At 43.6% G+C, this 14,241-nt stretch overlaps 1 protein-coding gene across 1 annotated transcript in view; it reads left to right on the top strand.

The window, feature by feature from the left end:
• WDR44 (WD repeat domain 44) overlaps nucleotides 1–14,241 on the top strand; it is a 150,325-nt gene that overhangs the window by 19,403 nt on the left and 116,681 nt on the right. The window contains exon 2 of the mRNA XM_029606697.1: nucleotides 13,363–13,396. Coding sequence (XP_029462557.1) covers nucleotides 13,363–13,396 — 34 coding nt within the window. The remainder of the gene's footprint in view (nucleotides 1–13,362; nucleotides 13,397–14,241) is intronic.

Raw genomic sequence — 14,241 nt, 5'->3', positions numbered from 1 at the left:
AGATGTAAATTGAACCAATAATGTAGCCCTTATATCAATTTTTGCCTCATAAGACTTTTCCAAAAAGTCAGTTAAATTCAGGTTTTCTCTACTTTTGATTTTTTTCATCTTGAGATTGTTGCAGATAATAATCTTAGATAATGTAGGGATAGAATTTTCAGAATACTTTAAAATATTCTTCAAATAACTGTTAAACAAATCAGTTGGTGTAACTGAATGTATTAGAGACCTTGGGGTAATAATAGACAATCGTCTAAACCTTAAAAAAATGGTCAACACAACTACCAAAGACAGTTTCTTCAGACTACAGGTTTTGAAACGACTGAGACCACTCTTATTTTTCCAAGACTTCAGGACAGTCCTCCAGGCTCTTCTGTTCGCCAAAATAGATTACTGCAGTGCCCTCTTTCTAGGCCTCCCTAAATCTACCACCAAACCACTGCAGATGTTACAAAATGCGGCAGCGAGACTGCTGACCAACACCAGCCGCGGTGAACACATCTCCCCCGTCCTCAGAAACCTTCATTGGTTACCAGTAAATTTCAGAATCCTGTACAAATCTATTACCCTAATACACAAAACCATCCATCAGCAACTCCAACTCGACCTGGATATCCCTTTCAAACTCCACTCCTCTAACAGACCAACGAGAGATATCCACAAAGGCACTCTGAAATTTCCCCCTACTAAAGCCACTCGCCTCTCTACGACCAAAGACAGAGCTTTTTCAATTGCAGGCCCAGCTATCTGGAACAATATCCCAGCAAATCTCAGATTGGAACCCTGCCTCTTAACCTTCAGAAAAAAGACTAAAGACGTGGCTCTTTCACCAAGCCTTCCCAGATCCACCGGATAATCACTAGTTTGAGCCTCACTTCTTACAAGGACCTTGACACACTTCCTCCTGAACAATGGACACTGGCATTTCCTGGTTAAAGCATATGCTCTAACCCGTTAAATTATTCGTATCATGTTATATTTATTCTACCTGCCTCTATCTTCCTTCCAGCTTGTCTTTAAGCCTCCAATTTTTCCATACCTTGTTGATTGTAACTTTGACTTATTCCTTTTCCTTTGTTATCTATTATTTACCAGAATTGTTACCTCAGTTTTACCCTTTGTTAAAATGTAAACCGATCCGATATGGTTATCTACTATGAAGGTCGGTATAGAAAACTGCTAAATAAATAAATAAATATTTTTGGAAAGTTCAACAATCTTAGATTAAATTTCCTATTTTGATTTTCCAATAATTCAATTTTCCCTTCATTTTCTTCTGCTGATTTTATCAAATTAGTTTGAATTTTTTGAATTATTTCAAATCAAAAGAATTTACATTTTTTTCTAATTTATCTATTTTTCCCTGAATATAAGTATTTTTTAAAGCTTCTTGAACAGCTGTAGTAAGACTATATTTATAGACTTTTGCATATTCACCATCATTAATCCCAGTTCTTCAATAGAAAACTTTTTTTGGAACAATATCAGGAATATCCTTAATACCAGACAGTTGTACATCCCCTCTTAACTGTTTTAATGTCCCGCAATCTCCTTCAGTTGACGAAAGAGACTGTTCCTTAAATTCAACATGAGATTCTTCTCCTATGTCATCCGATATTGAATTAAATTCAAATCATTCCTTTGAGAATTTGTAGATTTTTTTTTTTTAATAAGGATTGAATTTCCAAAGCCTTTACAGATGGAGGGACAGGTTTCTCTGGGGCACCGGGAGTGAGAGATGTTTCATTGGCCAGGTAGCTCTTCTCCTGCTCTTGAGCTGTGCTACCAGCAGCCCCTTCCGGTGTAGATGTGGAAAGGACTTGAAAGAATTCCGTAATACTGGGTTGAAGCATCTTATTTGGCGTTGATGTTAAAGAGGACTCTCAGTTTCGCTTTCCTCTTTGTATGAGGCATAGCGATTTAATAATTCAATTTAGGTAACTTTTTTTCAATGAAAGAATTTACCCAGTCGGAATTGCATGCAAGTTAGACAATTAAAAATTTGACTTGTACTTAGCTTGCCGTTGTTCTCTAAGGCCGCAGCTTTTAAACTATCCGTTCCAATCCGGGCAAAGCTGCACGCCCCTTGGCCGCGCGCGGCTTAGCCGTCGAACCGGTATAGGCGGAGTTTTAATGCCTATCCGGCTCCTCCTTCTTCCGACGTCACCGGCTCTCCAACCCGGAAGTGGCAAAGTTTTACGGGTCTCGCGCCAGCCAGACCCAAAGGCAATATTCAGGAAAAGCTTCACAGGCCTCTTACCAGCCGGACCCGAGGTAATGTTCAAGCTGCGGCCTGGCTTCCATATTTAATCCTGGTGAACTGTATTAATCTCTGCTATCTTAAGTCTTCATGCTTTTTTCCCTCCATCTGCATTTACAATACCCTCCTACCAACATAACTTTCATCTCTTCTTTCTAAGTGCCTGAACTACATTCCAACATTCTGCTCCATTTTTTACTGTATTTTTCCACCATTTCTTTTAATCAGACTGGGATTCCCTTGTCACAGGTAATACCTTTCCTCTCCACTTCATCCCTTTGCCACATACCTTACTCTGATCTCTTGCAAGGGATCCACCTGTATTTGTTGCTCCTAAGTACCTAAACTCTTTAACCCTGCCGTTTTTTCTTTCCAGTTATCACACATTTCATCCTTTCATCACTTAATTTTTCCATGATCAATTTTCATTGATCTCTTGATATTCTATTCTCCTTCCATGTATTGTATTTCTTTTCTGATCTTTCTCTTTCCTGCTCTTTCTCTTTCCTGCTCTCTGCATTTAGCACACTAGTGTGTAACTACTGGTATATATTTAGAGAAGGGGCAAAAACATTTCTGTGATACAAATTTTGTTATACTTGGGATATTATATGTTAAATAGTTTTCTGCTGAGTATAATCTTATCAGTTAAACTTTTCAACAGCAAGGTTCAAGACTATCATATTAGCACCCTTACAACAGCAGAAGCTCCTCTACTCTCCTCACTGCTGAACTCAGTTTCCGGCTCCACTTCGGTCCTGTACCCTCCTGTTTCTTACTCTACAGGTTGCTCGGAGCTCCATGCTTTTTGATTATAGGTGGGAGCAGCAGGTGGCTGCACGGTATCTTGCTGCCTTCTCCACTTTGTAGATTGGGACAGTTGGAGGGCTTGGGGGGATGGAGAAGGCATCATAGCACATATGGGGAAAGTGCCAGGAGGAGAATCTCTTTTCTTCCTCCACCATTTGCCAGGTGGCAAGGGAGAGGCAGCAGGCCGGCAGCACCACCACAAGGCCCACAGCATGTTCATAAGAACAAGAATTGCCATACTTGGTCAGACCAAAGGTCCATCAAGTCCAGTATCCTGTTTCCAACAGTGGCCAATCTAAGTCACAAGTATCTGACAAGTACCCAAAACATTAAATAGATCTCAAGCTACTATTCCTTCCTGATTAAGGATTTTTCCTCTAGGAACTTATCCAAACCTTCTTTTTAAAACCCAGTTACACTAACTGCCATAATCATATCCTCTGGCAATGAATTCCAGAGCTTAACTATGCGCTGAGTGAAAAAGAAAATTCTTCAATTTGTTTTAAATGAGCTACTTGCTAACTTTATGGTGTGCTCCCTCATCTTTTTTTCTTTTGCAAATTTTTATTTATGCATGAAAGGCATAACATACAGAATAACATGATATCCAGATCAGAAACAGGTAAAAAATACAAGCTGGAATTATGATCAATAAAACAGTCATAAACAACCCATGTCTCGTCTCATTTTTGATGCCGGATTACATTTCCATACCCAGTCGCAGGCAATAGCCTCTCAATGTTTTTCCTCCCCCCCTCCCCCCCCCCCCCCCCCCCCCCCACGTTTCCCTTATGCGATCTCCACAGACGAGTAGATCTAAGACCAGCCTACTGTTGCAACCATGCCAGGTAAGGTGCCCACACAGCCTGAAATTTAGCCACCCGATCAAGTCGAAGTGCGGTTAGGTAACCCATCTGATAGATCCTATCCAATCGTGAATGGACCTGCGACAATGTAGGGGCATCATCAGATTTCCATCTGAACACTATTTCACTTCTAGCAGCGATATATATCTGTATTAGCAACGTGGTATGCTTGTCACTGAGATCCCCGTTCACCAGGCTTAAGAGACAACCCTTGGGATCCAGTCGTATCGAAACTCCCAGGACCTTGGTTGCAAACCCCGCAATTATAGCCCAAAAAGCTTGTATCTTAGGACATTCCCACCACATGTGATAAAAGGTTCCCTTACCGCCGCATAATCTCCAGCAAGTACCACTGACTTGGGAGTTCATACAGTGTAATTTGTCCGGGGACAAGTACCATCGATACATTAATTTATATCCGTTTTCTTTGATGTTTGCGGATATAGAGCTCCTGCCCACTAGCATATGACAGCGATCCCACTCTGGGTCCTCTATTGCTTGACCCAAATCGGATTCCCAATGTAATTGATAGGACCCTTTGGTTTTATCCGCACTATTAAGGAGTAAGTAGATCCGAGAAATCGGTTTGGACAAAGGGCCTCGCTGTTCACAAAAGGATTCAAATAGGGATTTACCTCTGGAAAGCTCCCCGGGCGCCCCTTCCGATCTTAGAAAGTGGGTGACTTGCAGGTATGCATACCAATCCCTTCGCGTTCCCCCATACTTTTCCCGGATCTCCGCCATGCCCAACACAGCAGACCCCTGAAACATTTGTCCAGCCTTTGTCAACCCCATGCATGTCCATCTATCTGAAAAGGCTTTATCCAATCCCGGTGGAAACCCAGTGTTGCACAAAAAGGAGGTCAAATGGTAAATCCTTTTGGACCCCGCCACCCTGGGCCTCCAGACTACCCAAAGCCTCAGCACAGCCTGGGTGAACGGTGTCAGAGATGGGACGATGACTCTCCCTATATCCTTACTCCACACCCTGGTGGCTAACCCTCATCTTTTTATTATCTGAGAGACAGGCCGATGCAGTTTGGTGCGCTCGACTGAGCGCACCATTAGCCCCGTTTGGCCGCGCATTTTAGACGCGCTATTTTTACCCCTTATACAGTAAGGGGTAATAGCGCGTGGAAAATGCGCGGCCAACCCCCCAAAACTAATAGCGCCCGCAACATGCAAATGCATGTTGATAAGCCTATTAGCCAGCGCAAATCAGAAAGTAAAATGTGCAGCAAAGCCGCACATTTTACTCTCAGAAATTAACTCCTGCCAGCAGCAGGAAAGTGTACAGAAAAGCAGAAAAAAATGTTTTTCAGTACACCCTCCAACTTAATAATATAGGAATATTAAGTCTGAGACTCCAAAAATAAAAAAAAGCAACTACGCCAATCGAGGCATTAGACCTGGCAATATCATTCCTCACGGATGCAACCTCAGACCCTGGTGCACACCTCAGCCAGGAGTCTTTCGTCCATAGTGGCAGCCAGAAGACAGCTCTGGCTCCGAAGCTGGTCAGCCGACGCGTCTTCTAAGATGAGGCTCACGCGAATGCCCTTTATAGGATCACTCCTCTTCGGAAGCGACCTGGACAAATGGGGCGAGTCTCTCCAGTACCCCGTCTACCGGAGGACAGGAACAAGAGGAACCAACGTCCCTCTCCCCGGGCACCCAAGAGCAGAGGATCCTAGCGTTATAGACCATACAAAAACACCAAGCACCCCGCTGGCAAGGGGCAGTCCTTTCGGAACAGACACAACAAAAGAGGAGCCGGCTCAGGACCAGGCTCCAGCCACAATACACAATGAGAATCAGCAGACCCATCTACAGGAAGAGATCATAGGGGGTAGGCTTGCCCTTTTCTACAAAGATGGGTCGAGATAACGTCAGACAATTGGGTCCTATCCATCATTCATACTGCAGAACCTCTGGTGGGTCGTCAACACACCCAAGAGCCACCTGCAGCCCTCCCAATACCTGAGAGTCCAGGTCGACACCAAAGGGAACAAAGTCACCCTTCCCCCTACAAGGAGAAGAAGGTTGATGGAACAACTCTCACGGCATGGGACTATCTCCAAGTCCTCGGACTCATGGCATCAACCATAGAAGTCATCCCGTGGGCAAGGGCCCACATGCGGGCCCCTACCACACTCCCTACTGTCTCGATAGAATCCGATGTCTCAAAACTACTCCGCCCCCCTCCGGCTACCAGCAAAGGTTCGGAATCAACTACAATGGTGGCTACAAGAAGACCACCTGAGCGAGGGAACAAGCCTATCCCCACCGGAATGGACCTTGCTCACCACGGACGCAAGCCTGCGGGGATTGGGAGCCCACTGCCAGGAGGTAATGGCTCAAGGACAATGGAACATAAACCGACTGGAAGCCCGAGCAGTCAGACTAGCCTGCTTACGGTTCAGCCACAGACTCCAGGGCAAATCAGTCAGTCATGTTGGACAACGCCACAATAGTGGCCTACATCAACTGCCAGGGGGAACCAGGAGCCAGCAGGTGTCCCTGGAAATAGAACCCCTAATGACATGGGCAGAATCAAACCTACAAGGGATATCAGCCGCCCACATGGCGGTAAAAGACAACGTCACGGCAGACTACCTCAGCAGAGAGAGTCTGGATCCAGGGGCATGGACACTGTCGACAACAGCCTTCCAGCAGATAGTAAACCACTGGGGAACACCAGCCATGGATCTTCTGGCAACCGGGTCCAATGCCTGGGTTCCCAAGTTCTTCAGCCGAACACGGGAACCGATGTCCCAGGGAAAATCGACACCCTTGTCCAGACCTGGCCTCAGGAGGATCTACTGTACGCCTTCCCTCCATGGCCACTACTAGGCAGAATCATCCGCAAAATAGAACACCACAGAGGGCTGGGACTTCTAGTGGCCCCAGACTGGCCAAGAAGGCCGTGGTACGCGGATATGCGAAGACTTCTGGCGGGAAACCCTCTACACCTACCTCCACACAGGGATCTACTCCAGCAAGGACCGATCCTCCACGAAGACCCAATGAGATTCTTGCTTACGGTCTTACCATTGAGAGGTCTTGCCTGAAAGAGTGGATACTCAGGACCAGTGATTGACACACTGCTCCGAGCACGCACGTTCTCCACCTCCTTAACATACATACGAGTATGGAGAATATTCTAAGCCTGGTGCAAGGACCACGACATCCTTCCACGGGCAGTCAAAATCCCCATGATCCTGGAATTTCTGCAGGACGGCATGAACAAAGGGTTGTCTCTCAACTCCATCAAGGTACAACTGGCCGCCCTAGCCAGCTTCAGACCTAGGGTGGACGGCAACAGCCTAGTGGCCCACCCAGGCGTCTCCCGCTTTTTAAAAGGGGTCAAGCACATTCGACCACCTCTAAAGTGGCCGATACCCCTATGGAATCTCAATCTAGTGTTAGACTTCCTAGCGGGAGCCTCGTTCAGACCAGCTCGTGGTCTGTCCCTACGGCTCCTGACCTTGAAGACTGCATTCCTTGTGGCAATTTGCTCAGCCCATTGAATCTCCGAACTTCAAGCACTATCATGCCGGGAGCCGTTCCTCAGATTCACACCAGGATCCATGCAGCTGCGCACTGTACCCTCCTTCCTGCCAAAGGTGGTTTCTCACTTCCATTTAAACCAAACCATCTCACTGCCATCTCCAGACGAGCATAAGGACTCAGAAGACTCACGCCTTCTTCGCCACCTGAACGTCAGCAGACTCCTAGTCCGATACCTGGAAAGATCTGAGCCTGTACGAAAGACGGACCATCTGTTTGTTCTTCACAGCGGAAAGAAGCAAGGGGAAGTGGCCTCGTGGGCAACCATCGCCCGCTGGATCAAAGAAGTAATCAAGGCAGCCTATGTAGAGGCAGGCAAGCCCCCGCCCCTACAAGTCAAGGCCCATTCCACAAGGGCCCAGGCAGTGTCCTGGGCAGAAACCAAGATGCTATCACCCACAGAGATTTGTTGGGCGGCAACGTGGTCCTCCATCCATACCTTCTTGAGATTCTATCGCCTGGATGTTCAGGCCAAGGAGGACACAGCATTCGCAAAGGCAGTACTAAATGGGCCACGGGCAGCCTCCCGCCCATTTCGGGAGTAGCTGTTGTACATCCCATTGGTCCTGAGTCCATCTGCTACACGCTAGGAAATAAGTAATTTCTCTATCTGATAATTTCATTTTCCTTAGTGTAGAGAGATGGACTCAGCACCCTGCCCATGGCTGTCTCACAATCAAGAAGCCCCGAGGGAACCCCCCCTCCCGAGTTCAACACAAGCACGGGTAAGCCAACCCTTATTTCTACTTCAGACACCCATATAACCAGGTGTCGGTGCTTCTCGGTTGAATGCCCTAGCGGTCTCAAGCTAGAAACCTTGTCATCCAATCCGAGTACTCAAGTTAACCAAATTATTCAAAATTATCCAAACACACATATATATCCATAATTGCTTTTCGAGGAGAAAACTGAAGAACAGAGCCTCGTGCACGGGTATATGTAGTGCTGACGTCAGATTGAAATCTGACTCCGTCTCCAACTGTTATCAGGAGCACACTATACCTATTGGTCCTATCTGTCTACACTAAGGAAATTGTCATTGGTTATCTGTCTACACTAAGGAAAATGAAATTATCAGATAAGTAATTTCTCCATTAAGGGACAGTTCTTTCAGTCTTTACACATTTTATTCTGTGCTGCTTTACCCAGAGTGATTTGTAGCTTGACTGATTTTTGAATGAACAGGTTGACAGAATACAGAAACCAGTTGCATGATTTTTCATGAACACCAGATGACAGAGCTGCTATTAAGTTATTTGCATTAACAGTTTATGACTACCTGGTTGCATCCATACTTAGTAATCATATGCGCCATTTAAATAGGATGTGTTTTCTCAGTATGAAGCAATGAAAGAACAGCTAATGCATGCCAACTGTATGGGAAGCCAAGAAGAACATAGTTGTCTTAGGGAATTTTAATATTCAAATGAGACTGTACTCGGATCCTGATCTTCTAGGAAAGCATAAAATGAAGGTCTTGGTTTGCATCAAAGTAAACATAGGATCTCCCCAGCTTGAAGTACATTGACTCAGTTTACTGTCTTTCTAATGGAAATGCCAATCTGAGGAACAAGTGGTAACAGCTTGTTGCCACTCTGTAAGTTCCAGATGTATTTTTCCTGTGGATTAAGGTTTTCTTTTCAGTCTCCTCTTAAATACATTTGTCAGTTTATCCATACTGGGTCAGACTGGATCCATACTGGGTCAGACCGCAAGGGTCCATCAAGCCCAGCATCCTGTTCCCAACAGTGGCCAATCCAGGCTACAAGTACCTGGCAAGTACCCAAAAACTAAGTATATCCCATGTTACTGTTGCTAGTAATAGCAGTGGCTATTTTCTAAGTCAGCTTGATTAATAGCAGGTAATGGACTTCTCCAAGAACTTATCCAAACCTTTTTTAAACCCAGCCACACTAACTGCACTAACCACATCCCCTGGCAACAAATTCCAGAGTTTAATTGTGCATTGAGTGAAAAAGAACTTTCTCCAGTTTTAAATGTGCTACATGCTAACTTCATGGAGGCCTCATTCTATTATCTGAAAGAGTAAATAACTGATTCACATTTACCCGTTCTAGACCTCTCATGATCTTAAAAACCTCTATCATATTCCCCCTCAGCTGTCTCTTCTCCAAGCTGATCAGTCCTAACCTCTTTAGTCTTTCCTCATAGGGGAGCTGTTCCATCCGCTTTATCATTTTGGTTGCCCTTCTCTGTACCTTCTCCATCGCAACTTTATCTTTTTTGAGTTGCGGCGACCAGAATTGTACATAGTATTCAAGGTGAGGTCTCACTATGGAGTGATACAGAGGCATTAGGACATTTTCCATTTTATTCACCATTCCCTTCCTAATAATTCCTAACATTCAGGCCGATACAGTAAGGACGCGAAAGAGAGTGCGGCAGTGCCGGGCGCACCCTCGTTTGCCGCGCGCACAATTCGGTTCACATACCACTCAATATAGTATTCAAATGAGACGCAAATGCAAGCGGCATCCAAAGCGCGTCCATGAAGCGGTAGGCGTGCGCAATCCATTTTACTGTATAGAGCGGTATACAGCGCCTATACAGTATCCTGGGTGCGCTGGTACCTGTCATTTGAAATGTCATTCCACCAGGAAAGTGGATGGTTCTCCTACAGACCCGCTGCCTTGTGCTCCTGGCCGGACGTCCGAGGTCGCAGCTTGGACGTTCAGCCTGGGCGCTCAAGGCAGGGGGAAGCCCCATGAACATCTGTCGGCATTGAAGCAAGTACCACACACTAGTTACTCACCAAAATACTCTTTCTTCATGTGCAGCACCAGCTCCTTCTCCAGTTCCAGGGACTGACCGCACAGGCTGGAGCGTGGACTGGCCTGCGGCGGGCCGGCACCGTCAGCCTCTGGGTCTCCCAGGGCCCCTTAGCGCAAGTCTGAGTAGCTGGAACGAGGGCCGACGTGCCGCTGGTCGAAGCCCATGCCGCTGTACCGCTTGCTGCCGCTGTCGTAGCCGGTCAGGGCGCGGCGTGCATTCATGCATCTTCCCGCTACCTTGAGCACCCGCCTGGACGTCCAAGTTGGGCCTCAAGGCAGCGGGAAGGCGCATGAACGCACGCGCGACCTGAGCGCCTGGCTGGACGTCCGAAGTCATGGTGTGTAGGGATAGGGCCTGATATAGGAGCTCATCATGCCCACTGCAAGTCAGAGGCGACAAGGAGCCCAGACCCACGAGAAGGCCAGAGGAGCCCCCGGAAACGGTGTCCATTCTTCCCTCCGGAACCGAAGTACTCTGAGGTTAAGCGTGGTGGTGCCAGGTTGGGTTACTTTTTTTCCCCCTTGTGCGAGAAGCATTTTTTTTTTCTGTGGATTGGGTTGGTTTGGGACTGGGCGGCTAAGTTCATCACACTAACACCAGGGTCAGGGTAGGCGGTAAATTTGCAGGTTAAAGACGCGGCAAAATAGCTGGTTAAAAAGGCGATAATCTGGGTGCACGTTACTGTATCGGAGGGAATAGCTAATCCAATCATTAACATATCATACATGCGACGGGCGGAAAGGGATACGTGTCGATTTCAGTAAGCGGTAAGGACAAAGTGGGTTAAAAACAGGGTAACTGCGGCCGCGCTTTATTGTATCGGCCTGATTGTTTGCTTTTTTTGACTGCCACAGTACACTGAGCTACCAGAATATTTTTATTGTATTTTCTTGGTAATGTACAGTGCTATTGAGTTTGCATTTTCTTCCATTTTGTGCCTATGAGATGCATCCTGAAAGCCTGAAAGGAAAGAACTGTTTACATGTCTATGAAAATGGGAATAAAATAATTGGATTGTACCTATATAATTTAATAGCAGTTTAAAAGATAGTGTGGTCACAGCTGAAGATAAGGCTGTCATGGATTATTTGAAAAATAAAATTATGGTCAACTCAGAGCTAATAAAACAAAAGTTACAAGCAAGCATAAATATTTTAAATGCATACATTTTTTGACAGCTCATTAAAACGTGCATTTAGCTAGGTATCAAATGGCTCAGTTTTCATGGTGTTCTGGAAAAAAAAGACATTTATAAATTGAAAAGCACACAGAAGCCTAATGGTATCATTTCTGCCTAAATACTTTGTTGGTTGCCTTTTCAACACTGGCATACTAACCACTGCATGTCCAATTTACAATAAAAAAATATTAAATTTATAAATAAGTAAATGAATACTGTTCAAATTATTCTTAGTTGCAGTGTTAAAATTTCCTTAGGCTAATTTAAGTCATCTTGAAAATGTGTTCATTATTAGTTAACAAATGTTTCAAGATGCAAGCTTTTGGGGATTCAGGTTGTGTGTATGGATAGCAACTTAGCAGTTCCAAAAGATTGCAGTGCAAAATGTTAGTTTAATAATGCATTAATTGCTTTTAATGCAGGCATTTTCCTGCTTGCTATTCAAATATCCAGCATTCTTTGGCTGAAATGTACAGGGAACAGGTTGATCTGTATTACTGTAGACCACACTTTATAATAGTATTGGCTATTTTAAAAAAGAAATTATAAAAATGCCCTAGTATATCCTCCAGCTAGGCTAAACAAAAGCTAACAGAAGTTTACATGACTGCATCTTCTCCTGAGGGTACTATTGATGTATATAGGCTGTCTCCTGTTTTAGAGAAAAAAAAATGAAAGCAGAGCCTATATCCACAAGCACAAACAATTCAAGAAGCTATATTTTCCATGAAAAAAACTTAACCATCCATAATAAGACTTGATAAAAGAAAAAAAACAAAAAACAAAGTAATTGGGTAGAAATGATACGATTGTTAGCATTATTTGTCTGGAATACCCGTGTTAAATAGAGGAAAGCTGAACATGAAGAGAACTGGCAGATTGTTGCCAGCCTTTGTTCTGAAGACAGCATTTGATGATGCTAGCAACATTTAGTTGTTCCTTTTCCATGTTATCTTTTCAAGATTAATGTTGTCACACATGGCCCTTCTACTGTTTCTCTGCATGTTGCACAGTGAAAAAAGGTCTAAATGTAAGCCTGTTGTAAGTAATTAGTGCTCTGCATGGTCAAGTGGAGGACCTGAGTTTGGCTCCTCTTCCTTGGCTTGACTGGGGCTAGAACGGTTACCAAAATGGCATTCTATCCCAGAGAAGAGAGGTGAGCCAAGGCCTCGGGTTATGGTGGCCCCTCGCAGCTGGTTACAGAATACCAGCACATTTCACTCTAGGAATCATTGAAACATCATTGTACTGTTAAGAGTTGAATGGGGAATGGAAATGTTTCAAAAATGGTTTGTATCTAAAGTTTAGAACCAGGTTTTGCTTCCTCCCGCCCACTATTAATTATTTCACATTACATCAACACTTCCATGTGCATGTCCAAAGAGGAGAGCTCCTGTTTAGAGAAGACATATTTCTGGTCTTGTTAGGAAGCTCAGTGCCTCTAGCCAGTGATATTTTTCAGCAGTGGATGTAAAAAAAAAAAAAAAAAAAGTATATATACATTTAAAGAACCATAGTCCGCAGTTGAAAAGTTTTTTACATACCCCTTAATATTAATCTGCCACCTGAAGTGACAGACATTCACCATTTGTGTTGCAAAGTGGAATTTACACGGATTTCTGATGTTGTGTTGCTTTGCTGTATAAAACAAATGGCTTGCTTACGTGATGTGATCAGGACCCTGGGAACCAAGCCATTCTTTTATGTGGAAACTCATGAGGAGAGACTAACGAAAGCTAAACACCAAGAATATGATAGCCTTTCTTGGGGGGAACAGAGAAGAACCGTAGAATAATTATTTTTGAAAAAATGTTTGAGTAATCTCTTTATGATCTTCTTGTTTTAAAGTGCTTTGAGTTTTATTTATTTATTTATTTCAACAGGTCCCCCACAAAAGCTGGATTTCCAACATTAAAGGCAAGTCTTTTTCGTTCAGTATTCATGAAATGTACTTTTGTTACATAACATTTCTGTGAATTATAGGTAGTTCTTGAGGTGATACCATTGAGAAATGGTGATAACAAGAGAGGGAATAATGATGAAAGAACTATATTCAGCTTATGGAATTGATTTTGGAAGTAATTATTTCATCTTGAAGGGCTTCTGTTTTTCTCTTAATTTCATTTTTTTAAATAAAATTTAAGTTTGGTGTTAACATATAATGTTACCTGCTACAAGAACTGTTGATTAACTGCTTTAAAAGGCAGTTTATTCATTAATTCATGCCATTTTAATCATTTGATATAAATTATCTGTGTATGTGTGTGTGTGTGTGTGTGTGTATATATATATATATATATATATATGACATTGTACTTAGTTTTTCTGCATCTGTCTTATGACATTGTGTGTGTGTGTGTGTATGTGTGTATATATATATATATATATATATATATATATATATATATATATATATATATATATATATATATATATATATATATATGATTTGACATCATAAATACCTAATGCACAGTTTTTATAAATCATCATTCTTTAGTATTGTATTAATCTTCATTGTGTTTTTTTGTTCCATCACTTTGCCACTCTTGAGCATTTGGGTCACCTTTTTAAGTTGTGAAATGATATGCTACAAGAGCCTCGGTGCAGCACCTTCCCATTCTGCTTACCTTTTCCTTGCCAGTAGATGATCTCCACATGCTGAGGAGATTATCTGTAGTTGTGCAAAATTAGGATTAGAGTTTAGTTAGAGCCATGAAACTGTTCCAGTAATGTTAGTTGTGGGAAATGAGCATGACTTT

Source organism: Rhinatrema bivittatum, chromosome 6, assembly GCF_901001135.1.
Source record: "Rhinatrema bivittatum chromosome 6, aRhiBiv1.1, whole genome shotgun sequence".
Classification (NCBI taxonomy): domain Eukaryota; kingdom Metazoa; phylum Chordata; class Amphibia; order Gymnophiona; family Rhinatrematidae; genus Rhinatrema; species Rhinatrema bivittatum.
Note: the sequence above shows the minus strand (reverse complement) of the source record. Positions and strands in the feature narration are given on the sequence as shown.